We start from the raw sequence: 17,936 nt of genomic DNA, 5'->3' as shown, positions 1-17,936 counted from the left end.
CTCATTCAAAGCTTATGTCACTGTGCCTGTTCTAATCTCTGCCCTCAATCTTTAAACATCTCCCACATTGTTTTGGCACGTACACATTTGTTGTAAAAACACCATAAATTTTTATTCAGCGCCTACGCATAATCTTTAAAATTACGAAGGAGTGTAGTAATTAGAAGAAGAGAAGAAGAAGACAATGACATAATATCTTTAACCTGTAGACATGTGTGATCTTGACCTTTGAGCGAGGGGTCTAAATGTAAGGCTTATTTTAAAAGATTAATGTCTGCTCCAAATTATTTGAAAAACAAAAATACAAAAGTTAATAGATTGCGCTAGAAAAATGTTACACGTAGGTTTAAACCCATATAACTGAAATGTTTGAACACCGTAAGTGCAGCATTATACGACCTTCAGAAGCGAGGCATTAGTATAAGCTCCAAGCTTTCTCCTCAATTATGTGAGCAATCATTAACACCTTTTGAAATTTGTTATGTTATATTGTATAGCTATAACTTTGTAGTGTGTATATTGTATGAATTGCATGTAATTCATTTGAAAAATAAATATTGTTTAAACCAAAAATGTTAGATTTTAGCTAGGTGATACAACTAGGTCTTGCATGCTCGAAGGCCTAGATTCACTACTATATAAGTGTACCCCACCCCCCTTCCCCCCGCCCCCAAATCCAATATACAACTCCCATCTTATCTGCTGCTTATCAGCGATTGTGTAACAGTAACTGATTAGAGGGCAGTTAGCACAGCAGGGACCCCAACTAGACCATGAAGATGTGTGCAGTGGAGTTGAAAGAAATTATTTTTTCTTCAGTGAATGTGGAATGATAATAATAATGGTAATTATTTTGATATTATATAGATGATAATAACTATTACTTTAATGTTATAGTAATGAATATAATAATAAAAAATAATCATAATTATTATTAGCTCATCTGATTTTTTGAAAAAAAATGATGAGTTATTGTCATCACTTGAGCGGTTGTCGGCGTCGGCGTCGGCGTCGGCGTCGGCGTCTGCGTCGGCGTTGCCTGGTTAAGTTTTATGTTTAGGTCAGCTTTTCTCCTAAACTATCAAAGCTATTGCTTTGAAACTTGGAATACTTGTTCACCATCATAAGCTGACCCTGTATAGGAAGAAACATAACTCCATCTTGATTTTTGCAAAATTTATGGCCCCTTTTGTACTTAGAAAATATCAGATTTCTTGGTTAAGTTTTATGTTTAGGTCAACTTTTCTCCTAAACTATCAAAGCTATTGCTTTGAAACTTGGACTACTTGTTCACCATCATAAGCAGACCCTGTACATCAAGAAACATAACTCCATCTTGCTTTTTGCAAGAATTATTGCCCCTTTTGGACTTAGAAAATCAGTTTTCTTGGTTAAGTTTTATGTTTAGGTCAGCTTTTCTCCTAAACTGTCAAAGCTATTGCTTTAAAACTTGCAACACTTGTTCACCATCATAAGTTGACCCTGTACAGCAAGAGACATAACTCCATCCTGCTTTTTGCAAGATTTATGGCCACTTTTGGACTTAGAAAATATCAGATTTCTCGGTTAAGTTTTATGTTTAGGTCAACTTTTTCTCTTAAACTATTAAAGCTATTGCTTTGAAACTTGCAACACTTGTTCACCATCATAAGCTGACCCTGTACAGCAAGAAACATAACTCCATCCTGCTTTTTGCAATAATTATTGCCCCTTTTGGACTTAGAAAATCATTTTCTTGGTTGAGTATTATGTTTAAGTCAACTTTTCTCATAAACTATCAAAGCTATTGCTTTAAAACTTGCAACAGTTTTTCACCATCATAAGTGGACACTGTACATCAAGAAACATAACTCTATCCTGCTTTTTGCAAGAATGATGGCCCTTTTTAGACTTAGAAAATCATGGGTAGGACAATATTTCTATTACACAAAAAAAATCAGATGAGCGTCAGCACCCGCAAGGCGGTGCTCTTGTTATTATTGTTATTATTATTGTTGTTATTATTATTGTTATTATTACTATTATTATTATATTACAGAATCTATATATATATATTTATCCATCATTCAATCAGTCATGTAAAAAGTTATAGACTGGACAAGAAAAAATATCTAGATCTAAAACAAACTAGATCTGCGACATTGATCTTTTAGATAGGGATACGAGCCTGGAACGCACACATTATGGTTAATGTTTGTCTATGCAGGCTATTTGAATATTTTATGCATAAAGGAAAGCAGACCCATGATACCTCCCAGTGTGACTTTGACGTTTAAAGGTAGCACGGTACACTTCGAATTTTGGCCCCAATGTTTGTTATAATTAGAACTTCGTGATTCTGGATGTCTGTAAATTAAGGTGAGAGATAATGATTGTTAATTCTTTAGAAAACTTATACAGCCGACACATGTAAAATTCTTATGTCAGCTGTAAGACTAACTGCTGGTAGCTTTGTATGAAATCAATGAGGCACCTTTTCGCGGAAAATTCAAATCACCGAATGGTTCTGTGCTTGATGATTGATACTCTGGAACATTTTCGCTATTTTATGAAAAAACGAGCTGGATTGGCCCCCATTCGGTCTATATCCTGAAGTTCTGTAAGGACTATTAAATTGAGAAATGCAATAAAATTGGGCATTGTTCTTGCAGCGGGATCATTGCAGGCTGTTCAAAAAGTGCAAAATTGATGATTTTGGCATGCTATTTTTCATGGATGGTGTAAAACTTTCATTTTGATAACTTTCTTTATTCTTGTATGAGAATCCTGATCTTGCCATTAATTAAAAGCACAAAACATGCACGCAACTTATAAAATGACCACCATGATTCCGCTCATAAGGGAAGTGCAATGCGAGTCGCGACATGTAAGACTGTCCGTGCCAAAAATTTTCGAATCTAAGTGTACCCTGCTACCTAAAAGATTTGGACGCGGCACTTCGTCTTGCTGTGGTGAATTATACCGTCCGAAAATTTACAAGGACTAATATTTTAGTGGAATGATCTGACGGTCACTGAGGCGGCTGGAATTTATTAATAATTATTACACATTTCGATTACTTGTGAAAGACCACGGACATAGGCAATGCCTTTTATGGTAAAACGACCGGTCCCTGTGGCAAGTTACCGTAATTTCTATAAATAAATAGTTTTGTTTACACGAGTATATATATATCGTCGTGTGTGAATTTTGAAGAATGACGGTTGTTTTGTTTCATATTTAACTGGTAAGATATTTTTATTCGTCTATTTTTTATTGAATTTATCGTATAAAGTAATTTTATTTGGTTATAAGTTCATTATTACTCCTGTCACGGAACATTTTGTTGCAGTTACACACGTGAAATATGTACGCGTGATTTTGAACAACAACGTTGTTTAAAGCTACTCGTTCCTTTCGAGGAGAACTACAGGAATGAAACCTATTTAACTCGTTAAGGTATATATGAAACGCAAAATCTGATTTTATTTTTATACATTCACTAGCTATGTTTATTTTCGTATTGAAACAACACTGGTGCAATGATAGTAAAGGCGGCACCTTCCTCATGACGGGCAGTGTGCGTGATTTGACGTCGTTCACGAGAAAAGTAAACAAAATGACATCGTTCGAAAAAAAAAATCTTTGAACTCGAAAATAAAAAAGAACATTAAATAATAGATAAAACTCGGTTTTCTCACGGAAAGATTCTTCTTCGTACGTGTTTTTCATGGAAAGATTAATATTGAATCGACACGACTCTGCATTTGTCATCGTAAAGCAAATTGTAATCAAACGTAGACTGATCTTTTTGGCAGTTCTATCTATTCACTGTAAAGGTCAGAAGTCGAAGAGTTATAATGATTTTTTAAAATATTTTTGGAAACAAACCTCATATTTTTGTAGTAAGTAATCTAGGAATGTAATTTTATTATTGTGTATTTATATCAGTAAAAACCACATTGGGACTTTTTACAAATCATCCAAAAATCGCTTGCGCGATAGATTTGTCAGAAGTCCCAATGTGCAGGTTTAGCCTTAAAGCCTCTAGTGATTTATGCCGGTAACAGTAATTGCAGATTTATGCTAAAATCCGTTGTTTTAGTGTGTGTATTGAATACAAGCATAAAGATAAAAATCCTTTCACTGTCGTTTATTGGCAGAAAAGCTAGATTTAATAAGGAGTTTTCATCATTTAACCATCTCATTTTGTGTGCATCATACTAAAACAGTATAGCCATGTGGACCACTTTTAAAAACCCTTCGTTTGTACACAGGCAGTTTACCCAGAGTCAAACAATGGAGAAAATGCCTACATTCAGGGTCGTTAAGGACTATCTGATGAGTACCGTTGATAGGAAACCAACGGGCAAAGTGCCAGCAGGAGCCCAGCAGAATGTATGGATGGCATTGATGCCGCCCCCTAGTGACAACTATAATGAAGTCTACCCATCCATTGTACTTGGAGACTAGTAAGTACTAATTTTCATTCACTCTCGGGTTTGATTACGGGAAGTACTACCTGAGAGAGTAACTCGGAGAGGAGCATGTTCTGTCATTATTCTCCAATGTACGTTCTGGCATTCATGAAATTCAAATTGTACACAACATTTACAGTTTCTCAAAACGTTAACACGCCTTTGACTGAAATTTTACATTTTAACGGCAAGTCTTGCAATGTCGAACACCTTACAAGTACAAACTGGGCATACAGCCGGTGTAACATTAAATATTGACCCCGTTGAAAATTGACCCCATTGATCAAAATTTAATGTTGAAATGTTGGCGGGGTCAGTTCTCGATGTTAATAAGGACTTTTGTCGGCGAAATGTTGACGGGGTCAATTCTCAACGTTGAAAAAGGACCCATGGGGTCTATTTTCAACGGAGTCAGTATTTAATGTTACTCCGGCAATAAACTGTTAAGTAAATACTTTAACGGCATGTCATACTATTTTTAATGTTTATTTTTTATGAAATGAAAATGATTATGTCACAGTCCATTTTCCACAAAATTGTTATTAATTTTATACATAAAAAATCGCCGGCACACCTGGCGTCTTTGCTGTAATTAATTATACCAACTCTGTCTGTTTTAGCGTCATCGCCAAAGATCCGGAAAAACTCAAAGCTCAGGGAGTGACACATGTGGTCAACTGTGCATGTGGTGTAAAATTCAACATGATAAATACAGATCAACAGTACTTTGAAGACTCTGGTATCAAGTTCCACGGCATTGCTGCCACGGATATAATGACCTTTAAGATGGCGTCACATTTCGAAGCCGCCGCTGACTTCATACACAACGCTTTAAATTCCGGGGGTATGTTTTTAACTGAGCTAATAAAGTGTTAAATAGACAAGATGCTGTAAAATTATATACATATATCTTCTCGTAAGCCTTTAAATAGACAAGTTGCTATAGAATTACATGTGCATTCTCTGTGTAGTTATTGTCCACGCGCTGTTTAACCTTTACCCTGCTGGCGGTAAGTGATTCTGCCTTTGCGACCAGTGCAGGCCAAGATCAGCCTGTTCGATATTCAGTCGAACACCCCTTTGAATAATTGAATGATGGACCAGTCCGTCGTAGAAATTTAATAGGTCAAGGTCTTACTGTGAAGACATTTTATTACACGCTACCGAATAATTTTTATCAAAATTTGGTGGTTGCCGTTTCAAAAAGAAACATGACGCGGAACAGTATTTCATTTTATTCGTTTTCAAACCTAATTAATTGGCGCGGAGTAAAACAAACAAAAACAAAAAAAACCAACAACATTTATATTGTTGTATATTTTGATTATTTTTCAGGCAAAGTTTACGTTCACTGTATGTCCGGTGTCAGCAGATCATCAGCCATTGTTTTAGCATTTCTTCTGATGAAAAGAAACATGCAGCTCATTGATGCAATAAAAGCCGTTCGAGACAAACGGAACATTTTACCTAATGATGGATTTTTGAAAGAACTAGTGGAACTCAACAATAGGCTTTATTCATCGCAAACAGAATGAGTAACCGATTATCTATCCACAATCTTAGACAAACGGATTTTTCAAAATTATGATGAAACACAGAACTCTAAAATAGCATAATTATCACAAACAGAATGTATTAACCGCAAACAGACATGCAAGCAGACAATGTTGGTGGAAATGGGGCTTGTGCAAACTACTCTAAGCTTATGGGTAACTTGATTGAAATTCGATCTAATCTCGAACAAACACTTGCTGCAATACGCCAAACTTACTTGAATTTTATATCCAATAGGTTAAATAATAATATGAAAGGTATGCAGACATAAATTGTACAGGTGTTCTGTACTATAGATATATAGAGTACTTAGAAAATTTACTAGTGCAAAATTTTGTTATTCAAATTAACACCATGTATAAATTACTTGTATATTTTCACTTATTATGTTATTATGTTTTTCGTTTGTTTAATTTTAAGTTTACACGAAGTTTGAATCTGTATCTCGAACTCTACATCAATATACATATCCATTGCATTATATTTAATACAATGTATGAATAAAATTCTTAAGTTATCACTATTTGTGAATATGTGATTCATATTTATTGTGGGGTTTTAACTACTATCCTCTTCAGAACGTATGAACTATAACTTCTCGACGTTCTGATTAATGCAGAGGCGAACTTCTGTTGCATGTTCAGCTCACATTGCAACCCTTACTCTGCTAAATTTCTATAATGAACCTGGCCATTTTTCAGTTTGGGCCATACCATTAACTGTTAAAAGTGCTGTTTTGCCAAAACCATACTGACTGAATAGCGAACAGTGCCGTCCCGATTTGGTTACGTTTTTTGTAAGCTGGTATCTCAGTAACCACTTGTGGGAATGGATTGAAAGTTCACACACTTGTTCACTGTGATAAAATGACTTACAATGCACAGGTTCCATAACTCTATTTTTATTTTTTACAAAATTATGCCCCTTTTTTCGACTATGAAAATTTTGGTTAAGATTTTATATGTCAGCCGGTGTCTCAGTACCCACTAATGGGAGTGGATTGAAACTTAACACACTTGTTCACTGTCATGATCTGACATGCAGTACACATGTTCAATAACTCTACTTTGCATTTTCACAAAATTATGCCCCTTTTTTTGACTTAGATGTTTTTGGTCAAGTCTATGTAAGCCGGTATCTCAGTACCCACTAATGGGAATGGATTGAAACTTCACACACTTGTTCACTGTGATGATCTGACATGCAGTGCACAGGTTCCATAACTCTACGTTGGATTTTTACAAAATTATGCCCTTTTTTCGACTTTAATATTCATTCAATTGACAAGACCGTTGAATAGTCGAGCTTTGCTGTCCTCCGACAGCTCTTGTTATTTATTCGACTGTGTTATGGAAAGAATATCGTGTATTCATTTGGACACTCTCCATTTATTTGGAATCCGTACCCAATATACTGAATGCATAGTCTCGAGAATTTTCAGGCAAAGTTTACGTTCACTGTAGGTCCCGTGTCAGTCGATCATCAGCTATTGTTTTAGCATTTCTCCTGATGAAAAGAAACATGCAGATCATAGATACAATAAAAGCCGTTCGGGACAAACAGAAAATTTTACCTGTAGTAGGGCGACAGTTAGGCCATTCAAAAGTTGAATCCAGACCAAATTTTTAACAGGGCAAGTTATACACCAAAATGTTCGTAAAGGACTGAAGATTATCAGGCTGCCAGCATAAACTGGCATAAATGGTGGCGATCTGAGAAATCCAAGATGGGGTCCAAGATGGTCGCCACGAAAGTAATGATGACTACAGTGTTTAAACACCCCATCATGTCTACGTTTTCATATAAATATATTTCTGTTTAATGTTTTACAACGATATATCAGATTTTAGGAGTATGTATTTAAGGAGTATGTATTTAACATAAATTGCCTAATTAGAGGTCAAATAATCATACAACTCAAATATCGGACAGATAAAAGTATATATTTAGCATATGATTTCAATTTTCAGATTTCAAAAGTATTTATGCAAAAACATGTCCTTAAATTCATTCTCGGTGAACACTTCTCAGTGAGCAGTACTCATCGTGCCGTGAACACTACTCAATGAGCAGTACTCACCGTGCCGTGAACACTACTCAATGAGCAGTACTCACCGTGCCGTGAACACTACTCAATGAGCAGTACTCGCCGTGCCGTGAACACTACTAAGTGGGCAGTACTCATAGTACCGTGAATACTACTCAGTGAGTAGTACTCATGGTAATTTGAACACTTCTTAGTGAGCAGTACTCACCGTACCGTGAACACTACTCAGTGAGCAATACTCGCCGTGCCGTGAACACAACTAAGTGGGCAGTACTCATAGTACTGTGAATACTTCTCAGTGAGCAGTACTCATGGTAATGTGAACACCTCTCAGTGAGCAGTACTCACCGTGCCGTGAACACTACTCAATGAGCAGTACACACCGTGCCGTGAACACTACTAAGTGGGTAGTACTCATAGTACCGTGAATACTACTCAGTGAGCAGTACTCATGGTAATGTGAACACTTCTCAGTGAGCAGTACTCACCATGCCGTGAACACTTCTCAGTAAGCAGTACTCACGGTAATTGAACACTACTCAGTGAGCAGTACTTACGGCGCCGTGAACAGTACTCAGTGAGCAATACTCACGGCGCCGTGAACACTACTCAGCGAGCAGTACTCACAGTACCGTGAATACTACTCAGTGAGCAGTACTCACCGTGCCGTGAACACTACCTAGTGAGTAATACTCACAGTACAGTGCCCAGTAAGTAGTACTCACAGTGCCGTGAACACTACTAGATGATCAATGTTCTGCGAAAAGTACTCAGAGCTGTGATCATTCCACACTGGTCATTAGCAATGATCAGTGAGAAATTGTAACCCCAGCACACTTAAAGTCTTTCCGACTGAACAAATCTCACCACACTTAAAAGGGACACCGTTGTAAAAAATGTGACCGTGCGACCACATACACGCATCACAGGATTGATGCCTCTTTCTCTAACGAATAAGGGGCGACATTTTTGTCAACCTACCATTTCCCCTTTTGGGATAGTGAACTATTAAACAAGGGGTTTGAAGAAATAGTTTATATATGGCATCTTTCATACTTTTAAGCAGGGTAATAGTGTAAATTTGTTTTCAGTTTTGACATTTAAAACCGAATATGATTATACATTTTTTTTTGGAAAATATGACGATGATTATTTTTTTCAGATCCTGTAAAACTGATTTATTAGACTTTTAATTATTTCAGTGACATCGTCGGAACGTTTTAAAATCGTTTTATAATGTTCTATCAACCTGCATATATTTCAAGTTATGCAAAAGGATACTCTATTTTTGTATACAAATCTTTGCTTGAGGCAATATGCGCACAATAATTGAATAGCATTGAAAACCTGTCTATGGATAATACGACATTATCCATGTCCATGATAACAAATATAAATAAATGTACTAATATACAGAATTTAAAACAATTACCGTAAATGAACCAGATATGTAGCTATTCTGATGTTCTGATCTCATATTGGATCAAAAATCCCCATCCTTGGAGGAATACAAAACATAAAATAGAACTATTTTTTTAAACAGAAACTGACCACAACATTTGTTTTTCATACCTGCATAACTTGAGGAAGAAAATTATACACATGTATCAATATGAATCATCTTCTTCAAGTACTTTTTTGTTTACTTGCTTGTAATGCACATATAAAGTCACAAGTATATGTGTACCTTTTACAACAGTTTTACTGTAAAACATCAGTAACTGTCATTCTTATCAGATCAGTCGTTCGCTACTCTAAATCTGTCCCCGTTAGTTACTGAGTCTACTTCGGTCTAGAGCGCACCGTGTAATTTCCTTTGGTCATTAGGTGATAATTTTATAATTCGAATGTCTGTATTTAGAATGTCATGGCGATTGTTACTAAGAATTCAGTGACAAGTGAAGCGGGGTAGAACATTTCATTCTATAAATTCAGGCCTGTATGTACCTGTGGACCAAAGGTTACCGCCAAAGTGACAGTGGCCGATAATTTGACAATTCTTTTAATAAGACCATCAGACTGTTAAAGACACTTTGCGCGTGAGGAGATGCACGAGCTCTTTCGGGATCCAGGCAAAATGATAAAAATGGCCAAGAGCATTGTTTCTGATTTGTAACTAGATGATGTACCAGAGGTTTAAATCTTGCAGCGGGCCAAGAAAACTCTGACTTCATTTTGATAGAAGTGGTCTGTCTTTTTTACGGTATAATGTTAATTTGTAGGGTCATAAATTAATTAGAAAGTTAAGCAGCCATGTAACAGCTTTATCATTTTATCCTCCACCGAATGCGGAGGGATATTGTTTTTTGTTGAACGTCCGGATGCGTCCGAAATTGAAAATGCTTATAATTCAAAAATATCTAAGCTAGAATCACCAAAGCTCACATCATCAACGGTTAATTAGCACAAGACCTTTGCTCAAACATAGTATTATCTACCTTGAACCATTAAAAGCAGAGTTATTCCCCTTGATTTGTTTGAACAAAAGGAGAAGATGAAAATGCTTTTAATTTCAGGTAGAATCACCAAACCTCTCATAACTATTAATTAGCTCATGACGTTTGAAATAGTATTATTCCCTTTGACCTAGTAAAACAGAGTTTTTCCCTTTATTTGGTAAAAAGTAAATTGGAAATGCTTATGAGTCAAAACGTATTTTAATTAGAATCAACAAACCTCAAAAAATAATAAATTAGCACATGACCTTTGCTCACAATTAGTATTATCACCCTTTACCCAGTATAAACAGAGTTTCCCTTGATTTGGTAAAAAATAGGGATTTATGACCAATCTAAGTATACCTATTGATGGATCTTCATGGAACTTTACACAAATATAGAGTTTCGTCAGGATATCCTCATTAACCAGATTTATTGCGCTTTAATTATTTTACAGTCCATACATTCCCAGATAACAAAGTAATCAATTTATGAATCTTCATGAAATTTATAGATCACAATAGAGTTTTTTCCTTGATTTTATAAAACATAGGAGCCAACAAACCATTGCACGTTCCTTTTGAACATAACTCGCGTGTATCTGGAAATAAAATACTTTTCAAAAAAAAAAAAAAAAAAAAAAAAAAAAAAAAAACATTCATCGGGGGTATAAATTCACTGAATTTGCTTGTTATTTTATAAATTCAATACAACTTTCGTGAAAACTGGGTCAAATATAGGAGGCAATTTGGAAGTATGCACACCATTTATTCGTCCGTTCGTTAGTACATCATATTATGAATAATTTATGAAGACTAGTACTAAAATAGTACTGAAAATGCATACGAGTAACTTTAAATGGGTGAACCATTATTGCATGGACTTTCCTCAGAAGATATTGCTCTTGTCTATATAGCTTTGACTAAACTCAGGCGCTGTTCTACGCTATATTAAAAAGTAAGTTATTTCTTTAATAGGCCAGTTCATTAATATTGTTGTGTGACTGATGTGTTCGAAAAATTTGTAGCTTAGACTTAATTTTATTGAATTTCAATGCAATACAATTGTCCATCATTATTGACAAAACACTAAGAGTTGTTATTTTACAGACCTCTGGATTCCAGGTAAATTAAACACGAAACTTACAATTCTTGAATTACCGGCAAACTTTAGTTTATTATACTCATTTTATGAACTATGCTTGTGACCTGACATTGAAATTAATTGTTGGACTTTGTGTTTATTCTGTCCAGTTTGTAGTAAACGCATGTCCAAACAGATTTAGCTAATTTGAAGTCGGATATGTTAGTATAACACAAGAGTCAGAAATCATATCAATTATACAACAAAAGTTACATACACGGAATATGGACCACCGTATATGTACAAAAGTCATCTTTTATATATGTAGACTTTTTGAGTATTGTGGATAGATTTCAGGCCCATGTGGTTAGTTTAGTTTAAACATATTTTATTCCATGTATTAGTAATACATGTACAAATTGAATACATACGTCATAGTTTGAACAAGATATAGGTAAGGATAAGAATGAAAGACACAGTCTTATAGAATTCTTCTCCTTCTAACCCATGTGGTTAGAATTGCGGTTGAGCATCTGTCTATTGGGAAAGGGTTTAGGCATTCATCAGCTATTGACATTTTTTGTAATTGGCTTTCACGACGGAAAACTTTCCTGTTCTTGTACAATCTTAGATTTGCATCAGTTCATAAATCTTTGCACATGTATTGAATTTTGCAGAACCCGTGGAGCTGGTTGCAATGGTTACATGTAAGGAAGTGAAAGACTATTTAATGAGTAAGAACGAACATGTACAGAAGCTAGAGGCTGAGCATGTATCTCCCGGGTCTCAACAAAATATCTGGATGACCTTAATGACCACGCCTGTGGACAGTTACAACGAAGTTTACCCCTCACTCTTCCTTGGTGACTAGTAAGACAAATTTTAGTTCTCGTTTACCGAACAAATACAATGCCGTTATTAAATGATAATAATAAGATGGTGCAGTTATCTATACTGTGTATGTTTTTGTATATATAGTTATAATAAAGCTGTGTGAATGTGTCATGATAGGTATGATGGTATATTTCTTGGCACCACTTGACATGTCCACTTATTAATCGTGGCGGGGATTATAGGAATGGTCTCCGTCCGTCCGTCCATCCGTCCGTCCGTAACAATTGTGTCCGCTCCATATAACTTAAATAAACCCCATGAAGGATTTTCATGAAACTTTGGTCAAATGATCACATCAAGACGATGTCCAGAACTCATGAGTCAGCCATGTCGGCTCAAGGTCAAGGTCAAAACTCAAGGTCAAAGGTTTGAGTCTTCCATTTTGTGTCCTCTCTCTATCTCCTAAACCCCTTGAAGGATTTTCATGAAACTTAGGTCAAATAATCACCTCATCAAGACGATGCGCAGAACTCATGAGTCAGCCATGTCGACCCAAGGTCAAGGACACAACTCAATGTCAAAGGTTTGAGCCTTCCATTTTGTGTCCGCTCTGTATCTCCTAAACCCCTTGAAGGATTTTCTTGAAACTTTGGTCAAGTGTTCACCTTACTGAGATGATTTGCAAAACCCATGAGTCAGCCAAGCAGACTCAAGGTCAAGTTCAAAACTTAAGGTATTGATGTCGTCATACATGGACTATAAAATATACTTAACAACGCCAATGCTTCCACTCAATACCATCAACCCTTTCACTATCCGTAACAGCGGCGGGGGACATAGCTGTCTTTCAGAGTGTCTTGTTCATCTAGATATTTATTCCATACCGGGTTTTCACAGGTAGAGACTTACGGTTTGTTTTTGTGTGTCCTACAGTCAGTAAATTATTTGCGATATGTATGTAATAGCTAATTAAAATATTTGTTATCCATATGATGTAGATAACTGAAAAACATCAGATATATATTTAACGTAAGTAAATATGCGGCTGGCAGTAGTGAATGAGGTTTGTACAGGCAGTTTTGTCCTTGTAGATAGCACGAACCTTTTCCACTTGCCAGACAATAACAGAAGAAGTGACATTTTAAAGGAATGTTAGAAACAAATATATGTAATTATGAGGTTGGTAGATATATGCCACCATAGAAATAATCGGAATGTTAGAAACAAATATGTGTAAATATGAGGTTGGTAGAAATATGCCACCATAGAAAGAATAGGAATGTTAGAAATAAATATATGTGAATATGAGGTTGGTAGATATATGCCACCATAGAAATAATCGGAATGTTAGAAATAAATATATGTGAATATGAGGTTGGTAGATATATGCCACCATAGAAATAATCGGAATGTTAGAAATAAATATATGTGAATATGAGGTTGGTAGATATATGCCACCATAGAAATAATCGGAATGTTAGAAATAAATATATGTGAATATGAGGTTGGTAGATATATGCCACCATAGAAATAATCGGAATGTTAGAAATAAGTATATGTGAATATGAGGTTGGTAGATATATGCCACCATAGAAATAATCGCTTTTGCAGTCTGCTTTCATTCTTTCAAAGAGTCTTTACATAAGCGATTCATCTTGAAACTGATTTCCTGGATGGACACACTATTTAATTCGTTTATTTCTCTCCTTATTGTAATGCTTGTCTGTTTCAATGAATCTCGGTATTTAAATCTTTTGCCAGCACAATAGCTAAGAAACCGGAGAAGCTGAAGCCGATTGGAATTACGCACGTGGTTAATTGTGCTTGTGGTTCTACTTTCAACATGATCAATACAGACCAAAACTTCTTTGAAGATTCCGGAATAAAGTTCCATGGTATTGCAGCTGTTGATGTTTGGAAATTTAGGATGAGTCCTTACTTTCTGGACGCTGCAAATTTCATTGAACAAGCATTGGAATCTGGTGGTTTGTACATAAATATTTATAGAATTGTCTTTATTTACTTTTCGTATTATTTAGTTTGAAATTACAAATTCTTCTACCAACGGCGGTTGCTGACATAGGGAACTACAGGACACATCCAACAGAATACATGCGGTAAAATGTTTTACGTTGCAAATACAAATGTATATGATAAAGCTTTTGGATTCGCTGAAAAAAAAACAACATTTTCCATTGTTTGCAGAACCATTTCAATTTCCATACTGCTGTATTCCTTCTTCCTTGTATATGTAACAGTCATTCAATAAAGAAGAATTTATACAATGACAACTAATATGCTCATACGTTTCGATAGTGAAACGAAATACTAGTATATTCCCATTTATTTCTTTCATTTTTTCATTTCAGGTAAAGTGTATGTTCACTGTATGTCCGGTGTGAGCCGGTCATCCACTATTGTTCTAGCGTTTCTGTTGATGAAGAGGAACATGGCTGTCATGGATGCCGTGAAAACCGTGCGGAACAAACGAAAAATATTACCAAATGACGGTTTTTTGAAAGAGCTAGTAGAGCTTAGTAATAGCTTGTATTCATCGCAAACACAAGGAGAAAGGACTTGTTGAAGATTTTAATAATAGCATGACTTCATTATAGGTAGTTGGATAATGAACATTATGTTCCTGACTTACTTTCACTTGTGTAACTGAAAAATGAACATTATGTTTCTGACTTATTTTCACTTGTGTAACTGAAAAATGAACTTTATGTTTCTGACTTACTTTCACTTGTGTAACTGAAAAACGAACTTTATGTTTCTTACTTATATAACATTTGCATAACTGAAGGATGAAAATTGTTTCTGATTTATATCACTTGTATAACTGAAGGATGAACAACCTGCATCAATATTTGTATGATTTTAATGATACGAAGCATTGTCGCCACCTTGCAGAATTCTGATCAGCTGCCATGACAGTTACAGTGGTGCTCGTTTAGATAATGATATGCAATTGTTTTTGTGAAACCATCGCAAAAATGCAACAATCTAAAACTGTATTTTCTGGAGGCAAGTGGGTAACGTGCGTAAGTGGGTGGGGTGGATTGAAACAAACATTTTGCATAAATTTATCATAAAGTTGTAGAACTTTCTGTGCAATCTTTGTATTTAAGGAGGTAGGTTACCTTCATATTTGTATGTGCGCATGTCCAACCGGAAGTTAACGTGACGATTTACGACGACGTTTACGACAAATTAAATGTGTTTGTATATTCATTCTCCTGAAAACAAATCATGAACCTGCCTCCGATCTGTTACTTTATGGTTTAATAATGCAGAAATAATGAATCAATCGCCGCAGAAACGCTTCAAAACAATGTTGCCTTAAAATGACGTCATTGACGTCATGACGTTACGTGTCAGTTACCGCGCAAAATTAATAGCTTTTATCTTGAAAGTACGTATTTCTGTGCATTTTCTTTATTTTAACTATCTTCAAATAACAAATATTTGCTGAAATATTTGTTATGAATCTTTTGCTCTGAATAATCATCAATATTTTGCTTCTTTTATGTAGTTATATTGAAACGTTATGCGGATTGTAAGAAAATGGATGATGGTAACCAATGTTATTTGGAATATAGTTGGATGAAAGGTTACTTGTAACGGCCATTTTCAAATAAAAAATCTAGCAGTTTGATTTGTATTACCTATTTTTCAGGTTCCATTGATAATTTGTTACTTATATATTAAAAATAAGATCTAAAACTGTTCAATTTTCAGTAGAAAAATGTGATTCCTTAAATTTAATTGATGTTACCATGGAAACGAAGCCCGTGACCTATGTATCTAAATGTAAAATTCAAAAGCGTTGACACTGGTCTATTTAAGAAACACAACTTCGGCTTTTTATTTTCATTTCAACAATATCCATAAGAATAATATCAGCATGCTGAACGATTTTTCCATGAAAAATGCCAGGCGAGGGGTACTGCCGTATGTATTCTAAGCTGTAAAATTTGTTTGAATAAATGCAAATAACAAGAAAATATAACTTACGTTAGAAATAATATGTTTTAAAGCTACAGTAACTAGAAAGATAATCTTATTCAATATTTTTTTTATAAGAAATTACGACAAAAAGTAAGATATAAGCTATTTTAAACATCTATGTTGCCATGGTTACTGTAAACTTTAAGAAAACTAGGGTACCATGTAAAGTGCATGGTATGTTGCTTCTAATATTTCCCAAATATTCCATGTTAGTCATTAACAGAATGCCACTTAGGCGGTCGAAAACCCCTATTTTTATACATAGTTGTTTAAAAATGAGAGAAAATGCGTTACCATGGAAACACGAGCCCCGCGACATATGCATTTAAAGCTTATATTAGAAAGCTAACGTGCATACTAGGAAAATTAATATTTATGCAGACTTCTACGAATATCAATGAAACTAAAATACGCTGAAAAGTGTTAAATATCCGTATTTTCCTTCTTTTTTTAATATGAAATATCTTTAGAGGGTCATGTTCTTCAAACCTAGATAAAAATTGAACTTGAAGGGACAGAGACAAACGAAATTGAGATTGTAGCAGTTAAAACATCATATTACACGAAATACAAAAACATGTTGCGGTTAAACTAACTTGAATTTACCCTTGTAACAAGGTAACCTACCTCCTTAAGGTACCCTATTTAAGGTACCCTTATGAAAATAGGCAAATATCATATTTTCTGTATGCAATTTCGGTATTATCCGGTTTCTGCGGGATGTGCGTGTTGAGCTACATTTACTGTATGCCGAATTCCTGAATAAGAATACGTTATCACACAGTAATTGCCGAGTGTCAAAATGAGTCAACTATCTTAAAGTATATGAATTTTTAATTGTTTGCATATGTGGTAACGTAAATGTTAAAACGTTTCGTTAAATAACCAAATGTAATACTTTTGATAATAAAATGAATATGGTAAATAAATGTAATAACATTTATGAAAAATTCGCACATAGAATTACAATCAAAAGTTTTGTGTTGGTGTATTTAATCTTATGAATTTCTTTGAAAATGACCGATTGAATATAACATTACATGCAATATATTCGACATATTAGAATAATAAATAATAATCTGGTCAGCAAATGGGCCAATGCGCAATTATATGGAAATTTTAACGGACTGATCATTTAAAGCAGAAACAAATGATGCTTTTAAACACCATCTTCGAATTTGCGATGTAAAGTACGGAGGGCTTATTTCTAATGTTTTTCAACCCTTTTGCCTAATATATGCAAACAATGTTATCATTTATTTTTATACAGGCATGTATTGGCATTGAAATATGTCTAATCTGTAAAAAAGGGTGCGTTTCACTCAATTACACGACCGTTTACTATAAATGATACCGCGTGAAATGGAGCCTAGCTCCGTGACCGAGTGATTATGATCGCTGACTCGAATCACCTGCCTCTCACCGATGTGGGTTCAAAACCTCGCCTTGAGTGTAGAATTCCTTGTGTATGGAAGCAGTCCAGTCAGTTTGCAGAAGGTTCTACTGCCCATG

At 35.1% G+C, this 17,936-nt stretch overlaps 1 protein-coding gene across 2 annotated transcripts; it reads left to right on the top strand.

The window, feature by feature from the left end:
* Nucleotides 1-2,932: 2,932 nt before the first annotated feature.
* On the top strand, nt 2,933-16,674 carry LOC123549713 (dual specificity protein phosphatase 3-like). 2 transcript variants are annotated; one of them, XM_045338028.2, is made up of 4 exons: nt 2,933-3,226; nt 12,257-12,449; nt 14,175-14,398; nt 14,783-16,674. In XM_045338028.2, the coding sequence occupies exons 2-4, from the start codon at nt 12,277-12,279 to the stop codon at nt 14,995-14,997; spliced, it is 612 nt and encodes a 203-aa protein (XP_045193963.2). In that variant the 5' UTR covers nt 2,933-3,226; nt 12,257-12,276; the 3' UTR covers nt 14,998-16,674. The 2 variants fall into 2 exon arrangements, with proteins under 2 accessions (XP_045193963.2, XP_045193964.2); XM_045338029.2 differs by lacking the exons at nt 12,257-12,449; nt 14,175-14,398; nt 14,783-16,674 and adding exons at nt 4,257-4,451; nt 5,078-5,301; nt 5,793-6,531 and having other exon boundaries at nt 3,071-3,226.
* Nucleotides 16,675-17,936: the final 1,262 nt, after the last annotated feature.

Source organism: Mercenaria mercenaria, chromosome 6 (genome assembly GCF_021730395.1).
Source record: "Mercenaria mercenaria strain notata chromosome 6, MADL_Memer_1, whole genome shotgun sequence".
NCBI classification, from domain to species: Eukaryota; Metazoa; Mollusca; class Bivalvia; order Venerida; family Veneridae; genus Mercenaria; species Mercenaria mercenaria.
The sequence above is the reverse complement of the archived record's forward strand: the minus strand, read 5'-3'. Positions and strand labels throughout refer to the sequence as shown.

Excerpts from the sequence above, each read along its gene's own strand:
- LOC123549713 (XM_045338028.2), top strand. The coding sequence starts at position 12,277 with ATGGTTACATGTAAGGAAGTGAAAGACTATTTAATGAGTAAGAACGAA. Across the intron at positions 12,450-14,174 it reads TCACTCTTCCTTGGTGACTA|CACAATAGCTAAGAAACCGG; the intron begins GTAAGACAAATT and ends ATCTTTTGCCAG. Across the intron at positions 14,399-14,782 it reads ACAAGCATTGGAATCTGGTG|GTAAAGTGTATGTTCACTGT; the intron begins GTTTGTACATAA and ends TTTTCATTTCAG.